The sequence below is a fragment of the Coenobita brevimanus genome, chromosome 94 (genome assembly GCF_032717465.1).
Source record: "Coenobita brevimanus isolate Jiangsu-jjx chromosome 94, ASM3271746v2, whole genome shotgun sequence".
Lineage (NCBI taxonomy): Eukaryota > Metazoa > Arthropoda > Malacostraca > Decapoda > Coenobitidae > Coenobita > Coenobita brevimanus.
In genome coordinates, this window is record NC_137047.1 from 11,512,041 (window position 1) to 11,537,099 (window position 25,059).

Sequence of the window (25,059 nt, forward strand, 5' to 3'; positions counted from 1 at the left end):
TAATTAAGTCCCCGTGCCTATTTCTCTGTCCTTCACACCTTGTCAAGAATTAACCTCTTCAGTCCTGTGACATATTTTTTTACCTTATTCTTTCTACCTCAGCCAATTTTATTCTGCTTAAGTAGACACCAAGATATGAAGGGGCTGATGGTAATGGTTTGTAGCCCTGTGTCACTGCAAACGGTCTCTCCAAAACATAACTGAAATTGTCCGGTAGTAACCTGAGTAAAACAAAATACATCATCAGACTGAAGGGTTATGGGAGGAGAAGCTATTGCCAATGTGTTTAGTTTCTTAAAGTAATATCACCAGTAAGATGCAAGAAATGCTTACCCCCACACTCTGATCACTACAGAGGCAAGATATTAGTGTTTCAGCACAATATCTAAGGAAATATTATCCTAAATACAGTACCTATTATGACAGTGCTGTAAGACCATGGAATGCAGTAAAATATTAATCTACTGACCCACATGTCATAAAACACAAGCATCATCTATGAATGGCCTGCCTGAATTCAACCATCTTAAATGGACAATACTGCGAGGTAAGTCAGCGCTACTAGAGACTGCAGTATTTTTTGTAACCCTGTGATCAGTGCTGAAAATTACATAAAGGCGCTGTTATTAAAAACAGCCTATTCTGACACTTTTTATGCAATTAAGTGCTCAGTATGTCATACAAGTGCCTGTTAAAGTTCCATTGCTACCTTTTAAGTGGATTTGCTAGTTTCCTCCAGTTAAAAGTTCAAGTTGTTATGTAAAAACACAGAATTACAGAACTCACCTATTATCTATATTGAGGACTGCCTATATTCCAACACCAACAGGCTGTTCTAGAGAGGGACTGTTCATATCCAAACACAGTGCATGTCACATGGGACAAGTTTTTATAGATTTGTTTTCAGTGTGATACACATGTTCTTTTGCACCTGGACTGGTCAACGATGTGTAATTAATCTAGGAAATTAAACAGCAAGAAGCAGACAGTCAACAAGAAAGGGTCAGTGGGTGACAGAAAAAGTCACACTTCAAATTATAGTTGAAGGTGAAATAATTAAGAGGAGCAAACTTTCTCATAAGGGTCCATATTATATACTGCTGGTCGCTGAATACATGATACCTTATCGCAGAGCATGGAAATAAAAGTAGCAAAATGATTAAGTACATTGTATATTAAATGAATATATGATACAACTTTACAAACAATTACTATACCAAAGTATTCAGCACAGTACAGCACAGTATATAAAAATAGTTCATTCATAGCAATATAATGTAACAATTTAATATTCATACCTTTAATACAATGGAGCATAATCATAAACTGCTATACGTTCACTACGAATAATCATACATCAAACAGTACACACAGACAGCAAGAGAATGGGAGAGAAACTATAATACCTATCCAGTACCGACATGTAGTTGTTGCATTTCAAGTTTCACATACACTGTATTACAGTACTGTTTCTCCCTAGGTGGCAGGTGGTGGCAACCATCATCCACTCACTTGATACAGTGCTGTTTGCTTCTTCCTTCTCCCATTTCATTACTGTGTTTGCCCTCCTCTCTTGCTATTTCTTCCTTTCCTTCCTGTCACTTTTCATTACTCTTCTTTCCACTTCAGGTGGCTTTACACTGAGAGATAAGCCTAATGGTTTCCTGTAACCCAGGAAACCATTTACAATGCTGCGGGGTAACCATAAAACCAAAGAATGAGGTAGTGTGGAGCCTCCTAATAAGCCCCTGTTTACTGGGTGGAGGGATGCAAAAGCAATGTCCATCCAGGAATCAAACCTCCACGTTATTCCCTGTGCCTCACTGTGGTGAGGCACTGTCCATCACAAGGGAACATCAGTTCACTGCAAGGGATGGCCATGCAGGGGCCATTGCTTGCTTGCAGTTGATGGGTCTGCTCAGCCAGAAAGAATGCGGATGATCAAAAACTACAGTAACAACAGTATCTTCCTATGTTATGATACATCCAAACTGCCGTGAATTAGCTTTAACTATAACCCTATTTCCCACTCTATATTGCTTTCCACCCTCTTGGAAACAATCATTATCTGTACACAAGACAGTCATCAAGTTTCTCTTCCATAATGAAAGATTCTCTAGTAATCTTCAGTCAAAATATACATTTAGTATGACCAAGGCTGGCAGCACACTACTGTACTTGAGTAAGCAGCAGACCTTCATTGTACACTGAACTGGTATGCAATGAATCACTTATATGATGACAAAAAAGTTAGGACCTATTTTCGATTTATGATAACATTTTCGTTTGTAGGATCATTATAATCCCGTACAAAACCTCACTGATCGATGTACTGTATGATCGCTATTTTTGCTTACACAACTGATGACATACAAGCTTAAGAGTCATTTCTTTGTTGCAAGATGGCCAATGAACTCATCACCACAGGGTAGGTTAATGACAATGACGGAACAATAGTCGGGTGTTGGAGTTCAAGCAGCAAGTGAAGTGCTGTGATGTGAAAAAGCTACCAGCTTGAGTGAGTTGGAATCTTGCTTTTAGACTTATTTTTGGTGTTAAGCAGAACGTGAAGTTCAGTTAAGCAAAATTACAAATTTAGGGGAGTTCAAACTTATTTTTAGTTTTGTTGGGCGACTGACCATTGACCCAAAACATATCCCCATTTATCCCATGTTATAAATGACTCAATATATAATAAATCGTTATGTGATGGACTTTTGTCAAATGCATCTTCACTGCAAAATGAGGGTATTTTGCACATATAAAAAGGAATAGGGACTGGGACTGTAAATTTTACAATTGTGTCATGCTCTGGGGGAAGGTTTGAGTAACATTTTTATTAGTCACACACAAGCACCTAAAAAAATATCCTTTACTCATGACAGGCCCTTCTGCAAAGATATACTGTCATATCTCAAAGTGATTAGTGGTGAAACTTTCCCTTCATAAACAGTGCTTAACAGAAGCCTTTACAGAAATGCCAGTAACAGGAAAACAGTGAAGCAGAACCAGTGCTGATCTTTTGATTTCATAATACAAAGGCTCAGTAAAATGTAGAGGTGGGAGCAGATGCCATCAGATGCTTAGTCATGGTGTGCATCTCTGTAACTTGGGCCTTTCTGCATGTGGCAAGTTATTAATTCACTGTCCTGAGATACAAGGTCACTGCATCATCTAGATTACTGCAGCTATCTACCCTAAGGTACTCAATTTTATCCACCATCCTAAAATGAGTGGATGGATGGAGTCGATATGGCACCAGCTTCCTGTACCAGGATTCGAATCCTGGTGATACTGGGCTGGTAGCTATGTAGTAATGCTTACCACTCAACCAATGGAGCAAATGCGTGTTAGCTCTCAAACATCATCACAACCTTATTTCAAATAAGGGTGAATGACGATCTCAGTGCAAGATAATGGAATACAGAGTATTGAAAAGAAAGAATACAATCACTTAACCATGCATGAAGACTGTACAATACAACAAAATCATGAGCAAAGGCAGAACCTTAGAACAGCAAATAACAAAGAATAGTGATTTTGTTTTTAATAATTTTATTCACTGTATGAGGTCTGATTAAAGGGCTCCGTATCATTAGACAATGTTAAATGTAATTTTATCTTTAAATTTCTGGTAATGTACTTATAAAATCCTACATAAAACACACTGCTAAATAAAACATCTTCTTGAAGTGTCTAAAACTGCAATCCCTAACCATGTGAGTGCTGTGATGCTAATAATCATATTCTGGTTATGACAAAGCAGCTGTTGTTGTGGCTGAACCTCCATCTGTCTGACCAAACACACCCATCGACCACAGGTAAGCAACTGCTTCTGTGCGGTTGTTCTACAGGTACAGCACATTACATATACCATGCAGGGAACTGGTCCCCCCTCTTGGCAGACAACACCTCACCAGGGCTTGACCTGGGTCAGCAAAGTGCATGAAAATAGCTTTAGCTCCTGGGTGGATACCACAGCTGCTTAGCTACACCCACAGTACACAGTGCCACTATGCATAGGTTTCTCATCAGTGCTTAAAGACAAAGCAGTAAAAATATTCAGCACTGTCCTATGCAGAAGAATTGTGTGATTTAAGTACTGTAATCACTGCTTGTTCAAATTTAGATGCTCTATGAAACACTGATAAACATTCAAAGGTAAGCTGCCAAACAACATCCATGAATTATGATTTGGTGCATAAGAAACACCTCCTGGTTTCTTGTTAACAGTGAAACTGCAACCTTGTGCTATCTCTTTAAGCCTGTGGCTACCTACCTGCAAGGTGACCTGCCTCATGCAAGGATTATAACCATGTAATAATGGAATAATGCTATGAATGGTGTAAGTGAATTTCCTTTGTATGTTTTAAGGAAACAATGAAAATTAAAAACCATTAACAGCTGCATCATGTCCAATCCCACATATTGCATAGATAGAAGGAACCTTGAGGCATTATACTTCTTCCCAATGGTTCATTCTCAGTCATGAAAATATACAGTCCTGCAGGAAAAAGTATATATGTTCTTACACCATTTTAATTCTTAGTCAAAGCATTTTTTATTATCTTAAGTGCACCCGGGAGGTGAGGAAAGTGTATTACATAATTTGTTTATACAGAATCCAAGTGTTAAAAAATAGTAATTACTGTATATTGTTAGTTTACCTTCAACAGGTAACAATGAAATCTGATACTGCAACATATATATAAAGAAAGTGAAAATTATGGTCCGTCCGGGTCCGAGGCGCTTTATTTGCTTTTTTAGTTAGTTCTTTTTACGGCATGAAAGGGTACAGCTGGGAAGGAAGGTTGTTGGTACACTGAAAGCAGTGATGAGAAATAGGGAGGTGAGTATGGAAGTTAAGAATACACTGCATGATAGTATTGTGATCCCTACCCTGACGTATGGAAGCGAGGCGTGGACCTTGCAAGAGGGGAAAAGGTCAAGAGTGAGAGCAGTGGAAATGAGTTACTTGACAGGAGCATGTGGAGTGACGTGGAGGGACAGGTTGACGAATGAAGAAGTGAAGGAACGTTGTGGGGTAGATGTGGATGTGGTTGAGAAGATTAGGAGAAATACACTAAGGTGGTTTGCACATGTGGAGAGAATGGTGAATGAAAGACTGACTAAGAGGGTGTATGTAGGTGAAGTGGAGGGAGGGAGAGGGAGGGGTAGACCAAGGATGAGGTGGAGGGATGGAGTTGAGAGGTATATGAGGGAGGGGGGGGGTGAACTGGGGGGAGGGTAGTCAAATGGTGGGTGACAGAGAGACTTGGAGGCGTTTTGTCTGCGGCCACCCTTTGCGGGATTAGGGCGTGGGCTATAGATAGATAGATAGATAGAAAATTATAATTTTGCATGCGCTTTGCATGCATTTTCCACTGTTCGCTAACTTCAGGATAATGTGTTACCTGCCAGGAGTATGATTAAACATTCTCACTGCACCACTGAAAAGATAATCTTTTTCTAATCTACTGGTTTACCAAGAAGCAATCTGATTACACTAGAATTTCAAGCTGGGAGGTATGACAATTAATTAGCATTGTTTTCTTTTCTTATTAATATGAAATGTGGTGTCAAAAACACATTAAAAAACAGCTTATGGGAAGATGCCAAATGTTTTATAATAATTACTGTATATAACTAATTTATGGCAACAGTTCTTTGCCATGAAGACAGCCATCTGATTAACTGCTAGATTCCAATGACATATGAGTTAGTGAATGCTATATCTAACCCCTATAAATTGAAAAGTCTCTCTAAAGCTAACTACTATCATCCTGAGATAGCAAAAATAAACTATATGTTATCAGACTGAAGGATTTAAAAAGATGCAACTCACCTGGGCAAGCAACAAGGACCTACAGTACATACCACTGGACTGTGCTGAGGTAAGTGTACTGAAAGTTTTGCATTGCACACAGGGTTAGAGTATGGATATTTTATTGTAAAATTGTGTAACAGGGAAAAAGAGAGTTGAGCAATATACTGATGAGACAGAAGGGAGAGGAAGAGGAGTGTTTATGCGAAGAAGTAGTGTATGTGCATACAAAGTGCCCTTGAGAAGTTGTCATAACGATCACCTGTCGTTATTTTCCCGGAGGGAGCAAGTTGTCAATGATAAAACTATTGAATAAAAGTTAGATGCATCAAATAAACAGAAATGTAGAGAAGCTGGGCAGCAATCAGGGCTGTCATTGCCAGTCTTCCCGCTAACTGCATGTTGGCTCCCATATTCAGGCACCTGAGTTACCAAATATCTACAGCACTAATGACTTGCTATACTGTAATTAGCCTCTATGGTTACAAATGAAGTTCAGTAACTACCATACAGTACAGTATTTTACATCATCATCATCATCATCCAGACCTCCATCCCCACCCTAGGGCAGGGTAAGGAGTAGCAATGTCTCAACAGTCAAGTTTGCCTAATTCAATAGGCCACACATCCATTCACTCATCATTCAAGCCCCAGGAATCCTGGCTCTATCTGATATGCCAAAAACTTTCACAACATTCTGTAGCCTCACATAAACGTATCCGATTGAGTCAATCCAAACTCTGTCACATGAAAAAGGGGTGCCAAATCCCAGATCATACACTTCTTCTCACAACATTCATCCAGCCAGCTCAATCTCGTCAGTCCCTCAGCCTCACCGACTACCATACCTCTCTTCCTCACACACTCATTCACTATATCCCTCCACCTTCTCCTTGGCCTACCTTGCCTCCTCCCTCCTTCAAATTTCCTCAGATATACCTTTTTCACCATTCTATTGTTATCCATTCTCTCCACACGACCATACCATCTCAGTACATTCTCTTTGATTCTGGTGTCCCCAGGTTTCCTCACTCCGCATCTTTCACGAATCACATTATTTCGTATCCTATCCATTCTCTGTACTCCACATACATTCCTCAGCAGTCCCATCTCCACTGCCCTCCCTCTTGACTTTTCATTTTCATGCCACACCATAGTCTCACATCCATATGTTAAAAGTCCTTGCCTAATTAACATATTCCAGTGAAGCTGGGTTCAAAAGTTCCTGATACAGAGGCCTTTGTATTATACAAATGGAATGCTTTAGTAACATTATACACTGACCACTGCAAAAAGGTTGTTTCAGGCCATTCATCTAGATATACTATGATTTACAGACCCTGATAAATGTTGATAAATACTACACAATCGGCCATCCACTGTACCTGGAACTTATGAAATCAACTGTACACTATACTCCATCTGCAAGAAATTAGCATTAATGTACACTAAGAAATACTATGCAGCAAAGCTAAGCATATACAAACACAGTATATACATACAAATGGAAAGCATATGGAATGTACCACTCAACCAAAATAATTAAAACCACAGAATATCAACAACAACCCAATAAATAGGATATCTTAATACCTGAATACTGCATATAACTGTGTACTTCTCTGCATATATGGGAGAAAACAACTTCAAAATTACAGAGCTAACAATATTCTGGTACAAAATAAAAGGAAGTTCACACATAAAAATATAAAGGTAGACATGATACGCAGCAAGAAAGAATTACTAACAACAACAAGGACAGACTGTACTACCCTGTACTGGTACAGCCAATATGAGACTAGTGTAACAAATATTTGCTAAATTCCAAATATTAATTCAGGCAAACCATAGTCCAAAGCCAGAAAAAACTGCCAAAACACCAGTACAAATATGACAATTAGCTAAGAATATCACAATGCAACTGTCATTATCTACAGATCAGTGAACTGCAAGCCATGGTCCCATAAACATAAAGAAAAAAAGCAGAAGTTATAATACTGTTGTTGGCATATCAGCCACATGTGCAAGTGAGACTAGTGATGGGCATAATGAAGTACTACAGTTGGTCCTTGTTTAAAGATGCTTCACTGTTAAGATCTTGATGGATTAACACCCTGTCTTCAATCAAAGTTGTCAGTGATTCATTACTGGTATTAATTTCTTCTGAAATTACAAATCATGAGTGAGAAGCATATCTGACTTTTTTTTTCTTTAATGCTTGTTGTTACCTGCTCCAGCAGTACGGTACCAAAAATCACGAGAAAGCAACCTCATTCACTCACATGTAGCTCTTCACAATCATACATAATGGTCTAAAAGCAAATATGTATCCACAACCAAGCCCTGCTGAGCAACAACTTATAGTTCTGGCCTGTAATGGATGACTGATATAGAGTCATCCCTCCATAAAAAACTTTATATTCCAATTTTGCTCTATTCCCTACATGCCTCCCATTCTCCTGGATGCTAAAACTTCTCTGAATCAAAATTTCTTAACACTATCCTTCCATTTTCATTTTGTGTGGCACTTTGCCTGCATATATTCTCGAATTTAATTGAGGACTGACTGTACTAGATTCACCAGGATATAAGGCCCAATTGTGCTACTATGCTGCCATAGTCCACAATCTCTGAGGGGCTAGAGATGTAAAGGACATCAGCTTTCTGTGTGGAAATGACATAAGATCTGTACCATAACATTAAAGCATCCCTTACTTGCACTTATGATAGCTTTCACGGAGTTTTGCTAAAAGTTCACATTTATTTTGTACAAATGACACTAAAACCTGGTTTTAAAAAATTATACGAGAATTTTAAGAATTTGTTATCTAACAGCTAATCACTCATTAATAATGACCGTCTCAGAATTAGTTACTTTAGAAAAATATAGTTATCTGGCAATTTGGCAGACAAAGGTCTGTATTCTCATTAGTTCTGGAGATTTTCAAGCACCTCTTCCTTGAGAATTTATCTTGCACACTGCACCCTAATATTCTGCTATATGTCTAGTATGCATTTTTTTATTTATGTACAGACTGCACATATAGCACATATTATAAATTTATGTACCAAATCCAAATGTAAACCAGTAAATGGATTGGTGCTAGTAAGCCTCCTATGCTGACAAGAATATGGCCCTAGGTGTTGCCAGTATACCACATATCTGCTATACTAAATACAATACTGTAATACGACAATTGTAAAGGCATAGGTTAATTGCCATTCTTGCCTGGTGTGAGCTGTTTGGGTGCTGGCTGCCACCACCACAGTGCATTGTACCGTCGCACACTCTCCACCTCCTGGCTGGTGAATTTGAGCACTGCCGCAATGGCATTCAACATCAGCTGTCGGGACTCTGCATCAGAGCTCATCATGTATTTTAAAACCACATTTTTCAGATATTCCAAGTTCTCACCTTCTCGCGATACATTTCGACGATGTCTGAAAAGAAATTATTATCATCAATATTCTCCTGTTAACATCTATGCATATAAAAATCTCCATCAGCAAATGAGCATGTTAATGTTCCTTGAAAACCAGAAGTCAGTTACAACTGATCTTTAGGTAAAAAAAAAAAAAAAAAAAAAAAAAAAAAAAAAAAAAAAAGTGGAATTACAATAATTAAATTTTGTTTGTAACATTTTTCAATAGTTAAGGTTTGATGTGTGAGCATTCTTACTCTGAATTTTTATATACTGTAGCAACCAATATGAGGCATGCTTGTATGCAGCCTACTCTGTAATATACAGGTACTCTCATTTACTTCTTTCTTCATAATACATAGTCATAATCATGTAGTTACAGTGATGTGTGAGTTACATTAGCTACAGCATTTAGTAAGTCCTGGGTGATGTAAAGGCTCGGGGAAATGATGATGATGATAATGTGAGCTGCACTAACCTCTCAGCCTCATCCTGCAGTGCTTCTATGGTATCCTGCTGAGCCTGTTGTCTCACTATAGCAGCCATCTGCACCTCCCGCATGGTGGTCTCCAGCTGCCTCTTTTCTCGCAGCAGCTGGCTCACTTCCTGGTCACGGCGTGCCAGCTCCTCCAGGTGGTGCAACAGTGGCCCCTCACCTCCACCGCTCACCTGGGAGAGCAGTGCAGCTGTCGCCTCTAGGCTTCCCACACCACTCTGACAAAAGCCATTACATATGCAGCACTAGTGACAATAAGACACTGACTAAAATGCATGCCAGTATATATCTCTCCCTTATAAACACATATGAACAACCATACATACATGGAATCTTACAGTATCACCCATGGTATCTTAACAGTTACAAATGTATGCAACATATATTCTACTGTCAAAAGTATTACTATATTCAAGTAATGTATCTGATAAAAAGATGCAAAATCGGTGAGGATGTTATTCAGTAATTTCTTTTTTATAAACTTTCATACAAGTATACTATGTAAACTCAAAAGTTAACACAAGAACATATTTCCAGACTGCGATGATGAGACTGGGGATATATCTGAGGAGGGCCTGCGATGCGTGGTGCACTACCCTGAACTCCACCTGTCAAAACGAACAAATGTCATCCTACTCAGTGAAAGAAGTTACAGCAAACTATTACAGAGCAAAAAATTACGAGGCAAACTGGAAGGAGAGGAGCGCCACTTTCCACAGTGTGAAGGAGTTCCAGTTCCCACCTATGACCCACATGTGGAGGGCTACCACAGACCTTGCTACATAAAGTTTGTGCGAGTAGCGAGAAAGGAAAGTAAAAGTGAAAGACCACAGGAAAATCAAATAGTGAGAGATGAATGTGAACCACCACAGGAAAATCATCTAGTGCAAGATGAAAGTAAAAGTGAACTGCCACAGGAAAATCACTGCAATGGCTTTGTGATCCATGACAGTAATGAATCAACAACATAACAGTGACCTGTTGTGCCTATCAGAAGTAATGCAAAAAACAAATGGTAGAAAACTTCACTGCTTTGGGTAGTTATAAGTTGCTAATACTGGAAATGAATTAATATTTCATATTTTTGGCACATAACCTCCAGTTTTGTACACATTTCTCTAAAGCTGCAACCATGTCTCTGGTTTCTCATACTCCTCCAGTTCTGTTTAGATCTCCTGTTTCCCTCTCTCTCTCTCTCTCTCTTACACACACACACACACACACACACACATATTGGACTTCTGCATTATTGTGACCAGTTTTGCATACATATCATTGTTCAAAAATGGTTCATATTCCATATGACTAACTCCAGATTTGCAAGCTTATAACCATTTACAACGATGAGTGATAACCATATAACCAACATATGGACTCTCGGCGGTCTAGTGGGTTAAGACACTCCAACTAAGCATAGCCATTATGGGTTTTGGTCTAATGGGTGGTTGAGGTACACTGCTCACATTATGCTGCTCAGGGAAAACAAACTGGTCACCACTGCCGTAAGTGAATGGACAGAGCAGCCAAGCCCCAGGTCCCTCCATTCCTGATATAAAGAAGGATAATAACTCTTTGGATGGCTGGAAGGATCTCCAACTTTGTATGTACATCTCCATGCACATAAACACTACACAGATAACATGTTTCTAGTTAAATACATAGACATAACTCCAACTTTATATATGCATATCCAGCTTTATGCATCTCCACTTTTTCACATTATTTAACAATTTAATCCAACATCCACAAGGAAAAATCCACATACCAAACACAACACAATGTATAAATATGTTCTTGTCGTAACTTCCTTGTGATTAAACTGATTCAAAATTTTACAAGTCTATCTTTTAGTTGTACAATATATCCACTCGGATATAACGAAAACAGTCCTTAAAAAATATAAATATCGTACACACTAACGTACTTTCCTACATCATATACTACTAAGGTAACTCTCCCTCTGAAAAGATCACTCCAATAACACAAGTTTCTGAATGTATTCTGGATAAAATGTGTTTTCTGTTTTCAACCAATTAAACAACAATATATACAACTTCAACAACATCTTGCTGATGCCTGCAAAGACCCCTATGGCTCTCTCTTGAATTTGGCTCTCTCTTGTATTTTTTGTCTTTCTCTTGGAAGGAACAGTTTTATGGGCTCGTTGCCTTTGGTTCCTTCTTCCTCACATTAAAAAAAAAAAAAAAAAAAAAAAAAAAAAAAAAAGAGAGAGAGAGAGAGAGAGAGAGAGAGAGATAGAGAGACTGTTCTGCCCATGCATCTCTCTTGCCTTCTTCTCTTATTTGCTTTCCATCTATCAGCTGCTCTACTTGCTTCTTTTAGGTGCAAGAAGTTATTGCTTTACAGTACCAACAAACACCTCAATTTTTCAATACTCTGCACTATATTTCTACATTCTGTCAGACCTATATATCATCATTCTGCTCAGTCAAACTTCACACATAGCACAGCTATAACACAATCTTGTGAATTCTAAAATATATTTTCACTTACATTTAAATTATACATATTTCATTCACTTTCCTCTATGACTTCATTATTAGCCACCTTCCTGTGGTGACCATATCATTCTCAATCCATGCTATCAACTCCAATGGGGGTAAGTGCAGTTTATCACTGGGTATTCAAAACATGGTGATATAATAGCACTCTTGACAAGATGGATTATCATGAAAAGCCAAAGAATGCCAAGCGTACAATAAAATAATAAATTTTATTTCACAAATCATACAAAACTGATCAACGCTACTTTATTAACTCTGTTCTGTCAAAGAAAGTATAACATACACACAGAATTTCAACATTCTGCAGCATGAAGGCTTCATAAAGCCATACAATAAATGGTCATTCATTCACGATCTGAAACAATTCTTGCCGCACTGTATACTGTACTGAACCATATAATTCAAGATGTTAATAAATCAATAAATAACAATTAATATGAAGTTGCTAAGTTGAAAAACTTTTACTGATAACAGAGTTGCACATTATATAACAAAATGCTAACTGATTATTTATACTTATCTCTTCTACTTTGTTATAAAAAAAAAAAAAAAAAAAAAAAAAAAAATGTATACCTACATCTGAAAACAGGAATTTATGGTAAACTAAGGATGGATTACATCAAATAACAGGCTAACAGATGGCAAAGCTATACAGTCATTATGTCCAGAACATTGCATCCATCCATCCATCATCCAATCCTATGTCGCCCCATGAGAAGTGTAGGACCCCGGGGCTAGGCAAGTTGGTCCTGACATTTAAGATAAGAGTGACCAGCCTCACTCATCCCTGAGTGGCATTACGTGAGCAATAAACCCCAACCATCCATTGGATATAAACCTGCACAGGCTCAATTCGACTGGAGCGCCTTAATTACCCACTAAACCAACAGGCACCATAACTTGGTTATATGGTTACCACCCAACATATCAAATGGTTTCTCGGTGTACAGGAAACCATTTGGCTTGTCACTCAGTGTAGAGCTACCCACAGGCAGAAGGAAAAGGAAAGAATGAAGGAAAGAATGATTGAGGAAGGAGCGTAAAGTCACCCGTAGGCAGAAGAAAGAGGAAAGAGTGAAGGAAAGGACAGAAGAGAAAAGATGGAAACAAGGAAACGGCAGACCAATGATTATAAATTACTGTACCTGTATTAATCTATCAAACATTCCTGGAAATAAAACTGAGGTGAGAACAATGGATCTATCATAAATTAAAGGATATGGGGGAGAAGGTTTCAACAATCCTTTCTTCTACTACCAACTGATCAAAAATCAATTTAGGTTATGAATAAACGACTAAGTGTAAGTGAATTCTTCCTAATTATGGCTTATGTACCTTAACTTGGTGGAGATTTTTGACTTTGTGGATTACTTTCTCTGCAGCTCAGTGGCAAATTATAACCATATCACTGCTTTACATCCCTTCCATAAAACTTCTTTGTGGCTATCACCATACAATATTCTAGTGTTAATCTCTTGTTACAACTAAGCAATCAGGAAAGATAAAGGGCACTATTAAGCCAAATTAATGTGTTCTTAGTAACATGGGGTGTAACTGTGCAGGATTGTTGTTGCTCACTCCCGGTCATGCTTCCCCCTGCAAACCCAGTGACCGCAGGTAAGCTACTGCCCAATGGTGTTGTACCATAGGTTCCCTGCATTGCTGACATTGTGTCTGCATTGTGTGGTATGTGTAGTGCAAAGCTGCAGAATGTGGGTTATGTTGTACAGGCCTATTCTACAGGGAAGGACATGTGCTCATCTGGGTGTGAATAGGTTAAGGATGTGATTTATAAAAAGAACTGACCTGAGGTGGTGCCTTTTGGGCTTGATGCAGCTGCTCTGTCAGACGCTGAATCTCCTGATCTCGTTCACTAAGTGTGGTGAGGGAACGCTGTTGCTGCTGTGACAGCTGCTGCTCCAGGGCAGCAACTGTGGCTCTGTGCTCACTTTCAATTCTTCGAATCTGATTATCGTTACTCTCTCTCAAATTCGCTATCTCCTTCAAATAAGACAAAGAAAATTAATATTGTGGTACCTGTTTTCTTGAGTCACAGAACTCCTGACTGATTTAGTCTTTCCCAGTAATCTAAGCCACCTTCCCTCTTGTACTCCACTACTTACACATTCCATCTTCTTCTCAGTTTCCCATAAATTTTGTTCATGTATAAAAATCTACTAATCATCACATCTCCATGCATTCCATATATTCAATTAATCATCACATTACATTCTTCTTAACTTCATTAGCATGACAATGTCTTTTTATTTTTTCCATTGCTCGTCTACAGTATTTTCTTCAGCTTAGGTGAGAGACACTGTAACAAAAGGGTTAAGAAACATACATAAAGCAAAAATATAGCTAATAAAAAAAAAAGAGCAATTGTACTCCAAGGGTAATCTTCACCTATTACAGTATGCCCTCTTTATAATGAACTTCAATGCAACCAATTTTGCCTTACCTCTCTGAGCCAACCAAACAAGTTCAACATATACTGAACAAGGTTTGGTACATATGGTGGATTTGGCTGACTGACAGAGATGGACCACATGAGGAGAGGTGATTAAACTTTTTTTTTTTTTCTTAATGTACAGCACTGTATTTTAATACTGATTGAAGAGTTGAGAGGAAGAATGGAACTAGATTGTACTGATGTTGTGATGAAGAGGGTTAGATTGAGGTGGTTTGGGCATGTTCAGAGGATGGAGGATGACAGTTGGGTACAGAAGGTGGGAAGTGAGAGGTGCATGCAACGAGGGGTAGGGTTGCGAGAGGCAAACAAAAAAAACACCCGTGACAAGATCACAGTGTGTAACCTCAGGGATGAGGGACTGAACAGGGATGCTGCCAGAGATCAAGCAGCATGGACAGCTGCTATCAAGTGACCAAGGCTGATGCATGCAGGCATGTTGGAGCCATTATAAATGATGCAATATGACATGAAACACAACAATATGACCCCTCTGGATGCTGCTGTGCAACTAATGACCTAGGGTAGGGATACCTGTACACTGCAGAGAATCTGAGTTCAAAAATGATGATTGTCAAACATCAGATTCAACAGCTCACTTACCGCCCCAGTGAGTTCACTTTAGATAGGGCTTACTGTATATCCACTTCCTAACCACTCTGTCTGCACATATATTCATTTATTCAACTTTCTCCTCTGGTAACTCCAAGTGTACTCCTCATATACAACATCTCTACTGCTCCAGTAAGTAGCTTCTTTCAAAATTACAACTGAAGAAATGAACCGTATATATATGGACATGTACAATACATCTTATGAACACACTATTTACTCAAATGGGTATCGTTACCTGTTTCAGTGATGCAACTTGCTGTGAATGGGAATCGGTGGCAGCCTGAGCAGCAGAGGTGAGGCTGCGGATCTTGTGCCTCAGTTCCTCAACTGTCTTATTGCACTCACCCTTGCATACTGGCTCACCTACACTCCTGTTCAGGGAAACTATACTTATTAAGTGAAACAATGTGACTGGCAAAAAATATATTACATTCTAACTATTCTCAAAAGGACCACTGGCTGCACTGCATCTTACGAATATCTCTTCTTACAAAATTCAGTAGACCCTGGCTTTACTGAACCTCGACTGACTGAACACTGGATTTAACAGATGCTACGAAGGCCACCAAATTACCCAGCTGTAATGAACAATGTCTGGTAAGTGGGGTGCAACAGCTCTCTCTCCATCATGACTGCTGAGTTGTAATAATAGACTATAGTAATACTGTACTAGTCAAGAGAAATGTTAAGGATGTCAAACAGCTGCAAAGAGGTGAAATTATGGGCAGAGTTAAAGTAAAATGGGTATAATATTCATTTTTAATACTAGAATATGTTACTGTACTCATTTATTTTCAAACATGTGCTTGAAATCCCACCTCTGGGGGGGGGGGAGACCATTGGATTTAATGGACTATCTGTTTTATCAGATCAGGCTGTCACCCCCCCCCCAAAAAAAAGTTCGTTATAATGAGGGTCTAGTGTATACTATACATGGACATTAAGTGAATCTGTAACTCACTTTGCTTGCTGCTTTGAGGATATTTTGTAATTTTCAAATTCTTCCTTCAGGTTATCATATTCTTGTTGACAGCGAGCATGAATATTTTCTCCACCAAACAGGAGGCCTGTAAAAGTAAGCTTTATTCACATAATGAGGTCTAAAAGCCTCTGAACTTGACCTTATTAAAATAAAAAATATGAACAATTATGTTAGTATCATCATGATAATGGGGTAAATAGAGCCAGAAACCGGAAAAATATTTTCAAAACAGAGCCCAGTTATATGGGTATTACAGTATCAGTACATCCATTCATATATCATTTACGCCTACTAAATTCTAAGCTACATCTACACAAAGTCTCTTCACATCCATAAATCATCATCATCATCATCATCATCATCCCATCAGTAAACCTATTTCCAACACTTACACAGGGTGGGGAGATCTATAGTCGGCTCTCTGATCTAAATGAAAGAGAGAGAGAAAGAAAGAGAGAGAGAGACTTGCTGATCCTCTTCTAGACAATATATATAAGGCTGCTTGAAGTCCAAATGTTTGGTGATGACCTCACCCCAACTCTGTGCCAATACAAAATAGAACCCATGGCCACAATATCCACACTATACGATGGGTGGTAACCATATAACCAAATTATGGCGTCTGGTGGTTTAGTGGGTAATTAAGGTGCTCCAATTGGATTGAGCCTGTGTACGTTTATGTCCAAGGGATGGTTGGGGTTTATTGCTCATGAAATGCCACTCAGGAATGAGTGGGGCTGGTCCCTCTCATCTTAATATCAGGATCAACTAGCCTAGCCCCGGGCTCCTCCGCTCCTCATGAGGCAACATAGGACTGGATGATAGATGGATGAATACTTTACTTTTATATGGATTTGCCAGATTGCCCCAAAGGATTGGGCAACTGCACTATCATGTTTTCCCATACTGGTATATCAGTGCTTTATTATTTTGCACAGCAACTCCGTTTTCATTTTCCTCATACATAAACCCGTAACTTGAAGCAATTAGCTGAAGCAAATCACACCTGTAGTTTCTGTTACACTAACAATTAATGAAAAAAGCAGCAAAAAAATGGTGCAATTGCCCTGCTGAACAGTACTTTATGAAAGATATACCGTACCGGTACCTCTTCTGTTTTACAATAAATGGTATTTTTAACCCTTCTTAAAAGCTTTTCCAAGTCACAAAAAGAAACCTGCCTTTACCTTCAACATCAACAGGGTGTTCAGTATTAAGATTGGCCTTGACAAGCTGTTCTCTGAGGGTAACAAGACGGCGACAGAGTGTGCTGATGTCGGTCCCACTCTCACGCTCTGACTCTAAACGTGAAAGCAGTGATGTCTTCTCTTCTGCTAGCTCAGACACTTTCTCCTATACCAAGATATAACTGTTACAATCAATTCTCACCATCGAATAGGAATGCCCCCTAACAAACACTAGCCATTCTTAAGCACAAATTAACCAGATATCACATCAAAAAATAGAAGCTTATTTCTGCTATTACTACAATGATTACAGACATAAGACACACTTCAGTCCTACACAGCAGCTGTCCAATTTACCAGATTTTTAAATTACTGTTCTGGTGCACTACACATTATGAGGATATGATAACAAGCTTCGTAAATCTGACCTTGAGAGTGTGTATTGCATGAAGGTGGTCTTGGTGTGTGCGGTGGTATGAGGCCACAGTTACTGAGAGTTCTGCCAGCCGGGCTTCCAGGGTGGCTACACGTTCCTCTTGTGCTCTCGCCAACCCTCGCGCTCCCTCTTCCACAACACCTGCACGGGCTCGCTCCTTTAACATTGCATATTGACAAATTACACTACCGTAAGTCCTCAGTGTAAGTCAGGGATGCTTTCCAAAATATCACATCTTTTTCTAAGCAACTGGTACTATGTGAATAAGGGAAAACCAGGCAAGTCAGCTTCACAGGCTACAATGGAACTTTTAAAGAGGCAATTTTCCCATAGAGTTACAGGAAAAAAAAAAAAAAGCACGATGGAAGCTTATTGTACTAACGTTGATACAATTCTTTCTTTGCTCTCAGCCTCATTCTGTTTTTATATATCTAGCCAGGAAGATCCCCCTTCCCCTTAAAAAAAAAAAAAAAAAAAAAAAAAAAAAAAAAATCTTACATTACTGCTCTTCACTCCCTCTAGCCAATTTTATCTTATTAATCACCCACTCTTTTCTCCCACCAAGTTTTCACTCTTCGGAACAAAATCTACTGTACTCTATAATATATGGCAAGACAGCAAATCTAATCTATTACTATTGGGGATCATAGGCAAACTTCCAATATGAGGTTAAGGGAATGAATCAGGAGGGTGCCAGATATCAAGCAGACTGGAAAGTCACCCTTAGATGACTGAGACCGATGCATGCAAACATTTTGCCACGAACAAAATGATGACATTTTAAAAATTAACCCACGCCGTCCCGAGGACGTACTTCCACGTCCTCACGTTTTGTCACAGCCAGTCCCGAGGACGTACTTCAACGTCCTGCAATTGCAAGGTTCATAATTTCCACAATTTTCAAAATTCGCAGGAGATTTTCGTTTCGCCCGGGTACCCAAGCCTCCCCTACCTGCCGCCAGGCGGGCAGCGTCCTAGACCCCGCGTGACCCGCGCTCGCCCTTGTCTCGGTCACTCACCTGCCAGCAGTGACCCAGGTCAGACATGGCGCGGAAAGGTCTCTCAGATGAGCAAATTGCATCCGTCCTGGAAGCCTTCACTGGAGACAGTGATTCTCCACTCGATGATGATGTGGTGGATCGCGATTACGTCCAGCCAGAGGAAGAAATAAGTAGCAGTGATGAGGAGGTCCCTTCGCCCCAAAAAATGCGGTATGTGACATACCGTAATGCAAGGGAAGGCCAGGCTGCTCCCCAACCACGTGCACAGCTATCTCTCCATCACGATTCTGATCAGGACGAGGATGAGGACGATGAGGATGACGGAGGGCTAGGACGTGATATCGCCGAGTGGTTGGGAAAGGAAAAAATATCACCACGTGGATCAGAAGATGGGGCGAGACGACACCTAAGGTATGGTTCAAGTACTTTGTCTGGGGAAGTAGCAAGTGGTGTGGTGGGATTGCTGGAAGAATGGGAAAGTGTTGTGGCGGCAGCGCGGGGTGAAAGTGAGAGTGGTGTGGGGGTAGTGCGGGGTGAAGGGGCCAGTGGTGTGAGGGAGGCAGCATGAGCACGTGGTGCTCGTAGGCCTAGGGGAGAGGAGGTTGAGTCACTCCCCAGCACTTCTTTCGCCCCTGAATATGCCCAAACTTCCTCCCCACAGCCCCAGGATGTGGGGAAAGGAAAGAAAGGGAAGGGAAAGGGCAAAGGAAAAGGGAGAGGGAAGAGAAGTGCGAGTGATGAAAGGCGCCGCTCTCCACCTCCCCAACCTCCCCCACCACCCTCACCTCCCCACCCTGACGAAGGGGACGATGGTGACGTGGCTGGAGACGGTGGTGTCACGTGGAACTGGGAGGATGGGAGTAATTTTACTCCCATCATTCACCCTTTCACTGAGGAGTGGCGGTCAGGTTGCACGGCTCCAGGTGTAAATGCTGGGTCGTCACGTTTAGATTTTTTCAATTTGTTTTTTGATGAGGCGTTTGTTGGGCGCATAGTAGAACAGACGAATATATTTTCACAATCCCAGTGCCTTGAAAGTGAACGCCTAGGAACCACAAGCAAGCATGCAGAACAGTATGACTTTCCCGTGACTATATCAGAGATGTTCCTATTTTTGGCCCTGGTAATCTTGATGGGTGTGGTGAAGAAAAATCAAATTCCCGCCTATTGGACAACGGACCCAATCATCCTAACACCTTTCTTTGGAAAGGTGATGGGTCGTAATAGATTTCAGTTTATTCTCGGCCGCCTCCACTTTTTTGATGCAGATGATCCAGCCAATGCAAATAACACCGATAAAATGAGGAGAATTAGGCTGGTATTTGATCATTTACGGGAAATGTTCCGCTCCTCATTTTATCCCTACAGAGACCTCGTCATAGACGAGAGTCTTGTGTTGTGGAGAGGCAATATTTCCTTTAGGCAGTATATACCCAGCAAGAGACACCGTTTCGGGTTCAAGATCTTTGTTATGTGTGACTGTAAGACTGGTTATGTGCAAGACATAGTCTTGTACACGGGCGCACAGACAGATATAATAGAAGATCGGAGTATAGGACTCTCTGGGGCCGTGGTGAAGACAATGATAGAAGAGTACCTTCATCATGGTCATGTTTTGTACCTGGACAACTGGTACACTAGCCCTCTTCTCGCTAGGTTCCTCCACCAACACGACACCGGAGTCTGTGGTACAGTCAAGAGAAACCGTCGCCAAATGGTCAAGATAGGGAGGAAACTTGACAAGAATGAGGTGGTTTTCTTCCAGGCCAATAACATCCTTGCAACCCTGTGGAACCACAACAGGGAAGTTTGCCTCCTATCAACTGTTCACAGCCCCCTGATGCACCGCACAGACTCCGTGGATCACCGTAGCGAGAGGAGGCGCAACGTATGGAAACCAGAGTCTGTACTTGCCTATAATCTGAACATGAGGCAAGTTGATCAGTCAGACTCGATGATTTCAAGTGTTGACTGTGCCAGGACAACGATGAAGTGGTACAAGAAACTCTTTTTCCACTTGCTCGACATCACGGTCCTGAACGCCCACTACCTGCACGCAATGACCACCGGAGTATCCGAGACCTTTGAGGGGTTTGTGAGGGAGCTGGCACGTGAAATAATCGCCAAGCATGCCCAGGAAAGACTCCCACACCGCCCCCGCGCCCCCCGTGCTGCTCAGACTCCCCTACGTCTTGCAGCCTGCCACTACCCCAGCGCAATCCCTTCCGAACCAAACCGTCGTAAACCCCAGCGTCGCTGCCATGTATGTAAGCACTCGACAGTCAGACCATCAACGCAGAGAAAAAACACAAGATACGAGTGTGTCGAGTGCAATATTGCGTTGTGCCTTCAGCCTTGTTTCAAGGAATACCATAATCTCGTACACTTCTGAAACTGTGTGGGAAGGCGAAATGACGCTCATGATAATGGTAAGGCCAGTCAGTAGGTGCTAAGTCAAATATAAAGTTGAAACGGGTGTTATTTTTTCAGAAAAGTAATGTATAAGATGAGAATTAGTGTAAGTGGAAAGAATTGTTATCAAAACTACACCCACTGTGTAAATCTGGTCAGTAAATATGTGATAGCAAGGAAATAAAGTGGAAACGGGTGTAATGTTAGCATGAATAAACGTATAAGTTGAACATTACTGTAAGTTGTCATAATTAATGTCACGAGTACACCCACATTCTGGTCAGTATGTGATAGGAATTATATACAGTGGATGATGTTGTAATGTTAGTAGTAAGGTATTTTATAAGTTGATTACTTGTGTAAGATGAAACAAATATCGCGATAACACTCCCTGTGTAAGTACGGGCAAATATGACGCTAAGTTCCATCTTACGTTCAGAAATGATGTAATATCAATTATATCACGTGTTTACATGTGCAATGTTAGTGTAGAATAATTATATAAGTAAAAAAATAGGTTGTAAGTTGAATTAGTTGTCATAGCGACTTCACCGTGTGTGTTACTATGCGCTATTATTACGCTATATATTTACGTAAGGCCTGAAATAATCTCAAAACAGTTCTATAAAGTTGAAAAGTGTATAATAATATTAGAAAGGTATTATGTTAGTAGAAAAAGCACAATACGAGTTGAAACATCAGTCACAGCGAGTTCACTCACTACGTAAATTAGCGCTAGCATTACGCTAAATGTTATCAAAAGGCCTGTGAATACGTAAAAACAGTTCAATATAATGTAAAATGGTATAATGTTATTGGAGAAGTATTATGTAAGTAAAAAAAATTATATGTATCATGATTTTAGAATGTTAGCGATTCATGGGAACCAAGTTGGCCGATTTTGCTCGTTTCTCACGATGGTACAATGGTTATTTCTGCTCTATTTTTGTATAAAATCCAATATACTCTTTTATCACATGTTTTTATGTTTGTAATAAATTCATTTCTACTTACTTTCATTGGTTTCCCAAACTTATAATACCATAGAAAACGTTTGATGCTCACACCGCATAGGGAGAACACGGGGCCAGGTGGGACCATCGCATACCTGGTTAAGCTAATTAGGGTCCCCAGGGACCACTTTCTTTGCCACCGACCATTGTTTCTGACCAAAAGCGAAAGTTTAAGCAAAAAAAAAAAAAGGTCGAAAATTGCCCGGGATTGGAGGGTACCAGTGGTCGAAAAGTTGCCGGGATGGGGCGGGTTAATTCTTAGCACCTTCAGTCAACTTCATTCAGTTCACGAGTGCCCACTGGGAAGAGGTCAGTGTCACTCTAAAGCTGAATCAACTCCTCTGGAGATACCATGATAAAATAAAAAGACTACTGCAACAACAGCGTTAAAAATAGCATAGTGATAAACGGTGGAATAGAAGTAACAGATCAACTCCAGTCTGTCTAAATGAGCAGACTATTCAATTGCAGGCAGGCACCTCCCCCTGCACTGCTGGTCCATGTAGTGATCTGATGCTCCCTTGCAGTGGATAGCGGCTCACTGTAACAAGGAACACGGATGTGTGCAGAGAGGTTTGGTTCCTGAATGGATATCTCACCTGCATCTCTCCATCCAGTAACAGGGGCATCATAGCAGGCTTCATATCATCTTGTCACTGTGGAGTATGCACATTATACAAGTACAAAGTATTTTAAATGTGAAGGGGCTTGAACATGAAAGTACCTGTTGTAAGGCTTCTGTGTGATGTGAGCGCATCTCCTCCATCTGTGCTTGTAACTTCTTAAGCAAAGGGGGCTCCTCTGCCTGTTGTTCTGCTCGCTTCAGACGTGATCGCACCTGTATACAAATAAATTACCTATTTTATTTTGAAAAAGGACAAAAGTCACTACATGTAAAACCCATTTCACTAAGTACTTCACTGATAAAGAGGTGATATATACTTTTATTGGATGGAGCAAAGATTCCAAAGGCTTGAAAATACATGAACGACTGTGTCTCATTTCATTCATACGTCGTGGTTGATAACTCTCTCACTTTCATACTTCTTCACTGTTTGCTTCTGATCATGCCTTACCCAATCTTTTGGGTGGGAATAAGGGCTTGGATAATTATGGTTTCTATTATGTTTCTGGATCCTTTTCACCACACTGATTATACAGTACTGTAGAGGGAAATTGGGTTAGAATAAGCATTTCACCAGGAAATAAAGAGAGGTAATGCACAATGCCTTGATTTACTTTGATGCAGTTCTGAAAGTAAAGGTGCACAAGGTATAATCTCCTCCCTACCTGCTCCAACATACTAATACTCCCCCCCACCTCCTCCTGCAGGAAATACAAGAAAGACAGGAGTATGCAGGAAATACAGGGGTACCAGTCATTCTCTCCACTACCCTGAGAGAAATAGGTAAGTAAAAGCACTCTTTGGTATAAAGAGCCTTTCGTGACACCCATTTACACTATTAAGTCCTCAGCACATTAAGAAAAATTGCCCATTTAACCCCTGCCAGGCTGAAATGTTTGTAACATAGTCAAACTTCCCTGAGTCAATGTTTTATAACCAATGTTAATTGTACCTCATATGAGGCTTGCAGCTTGAACCATGCAGACCTTCATCGTACGGTACCTTATATGAGGCTTGCAGCTTGGACCATGAAGACCATCATTGTACCTGATGAGGACTGCACCTTGGCAAGGGTTAACGGCTCATTGCTGACATGGAACTGTTTTAACAGTTTATCCCAATTTACAGTAGCAATTATACTGTACATACTGTACAAGGATACGACATTTTGTTACTCATCCTTTATAATGGGGATTGCCTTAGTAAAAGAGCTGACTCATGTACTGGTATATATCAACCATTCCAGTGCTCATACAAAAGATATTTAAAAAAAAAAAAAAAAAAGTCAATCAAGGAAAAGGAATGCACACACACACACACACACACACACACACACACACACACACAGAAAACAAGATGGCATCAATATAAAGCATTTACTGTGATATAAAAACATTTCATTTTGGTAACTTCATTTCCACATCACTGTACAGCACATAACTAATATGATATTCATCTGTCTATTGCTTCACTCAAATTTATAAATGAGGCTGGTAAGCCCTAGGAATAAGAATATGAAAGGTGGGGGCGCTCACCATACACTCACACGATGTAGTGCTGCTTTGGGTGTTTGCCCTTTCCTCTCTTCCTTCCTTCCTCTGCTGTCTTTCTTTCCTTCATTCTTTCCTCTTCCTTCTGCCTACAGGTGACTCTACACTCCCTTTTCTGTCTTTCTTTCCTCTTCCTTCCACCTATGGGTGACTCTACACTAAGTGACAAGCCAAACTGTTTCCCGTACATCAGGAAATTATTTACCATGCTGGGTGGTAACCATATAACCAAATTATGGCACCTGGTAGTTTAGTGGGTAATTAAGGCACTTAAATTGGACTGAGTCCGTGTAGGTTTATATCCAAGGAATGGTTGGGGTTTATGCTTATGTAATGCCACTCAGGGATGAGTGAGGCTGGTCACTCTCATCTTAAATGTCTGGACCAACTTGCATAGCCCCGGGCTCCCAGGCTCCTCATGGGTTAATACAGGACTAGATGACGGATGACGGAAAAGTATTAAAACTATCACATAGTGCCTAATGAAATGTGCATTACATC

The 25,059-nt window shown here is 40.2% G+C and overlaps 2 protein-coding genes across 3 annotated transcripts in view; one reads left to right on the forward strand and one right to left on the reverse strand.

Moving 5' to 3' along the window:
- The window catches only part of LOC145412957 (uncharacterized), a 42,786-nt gene extending 31,006 nt beyond the window's left edge, over positions 1–11,780 (forward strand). For both annotated transcript variants that reach the window (XM_080282777.1, XM_080282778.1), the window contains exon 13: positions 10,280–11,780. In XM_080282777.1, coding sequence (XP_080138903.1) covers positions 10,280–10,713 — 434 coding nt within the window. In that variant the 3' untranslated portion in view covers positions 10,714–11,780. The remainder of the gene's footprint in view (positions 1–10,279) is intronic.
- A 4,472-nt stretch (positions 11,781–16,252) lies between these two features.
- LOC145413001 (GRIP and coiled-coil domain-containing protein 1-like) overlaps positions 16,253–25,059 on the reverse strand; it is a 54,732-nt gene continuing 45,925 nt past the window's right edge. The window contains exons 7-10 of the mRNA XM_080282822.1: positions 23,108–23,221; positions 17,950–18,114; positions 17,522–17,687; positions 16,253–16,419 (exon numbers count right to left, since the gene is read on the reverse strand). Of these exons, the coding sequence (XP_080138948.1) occupies positions 16,310–16,419; positions 17,522–17,687; positions 17,950–18,114; positions 23,108–23,221 (555 nt within the window). The 3' untranslated portion in view covers positions 16,253–16,309. The remainder of the gene's footprint in view (positions 16,420–17,521; positions 17,688–17,949; positions 18,115–23,107; positions 23,222–25,059) is intronic.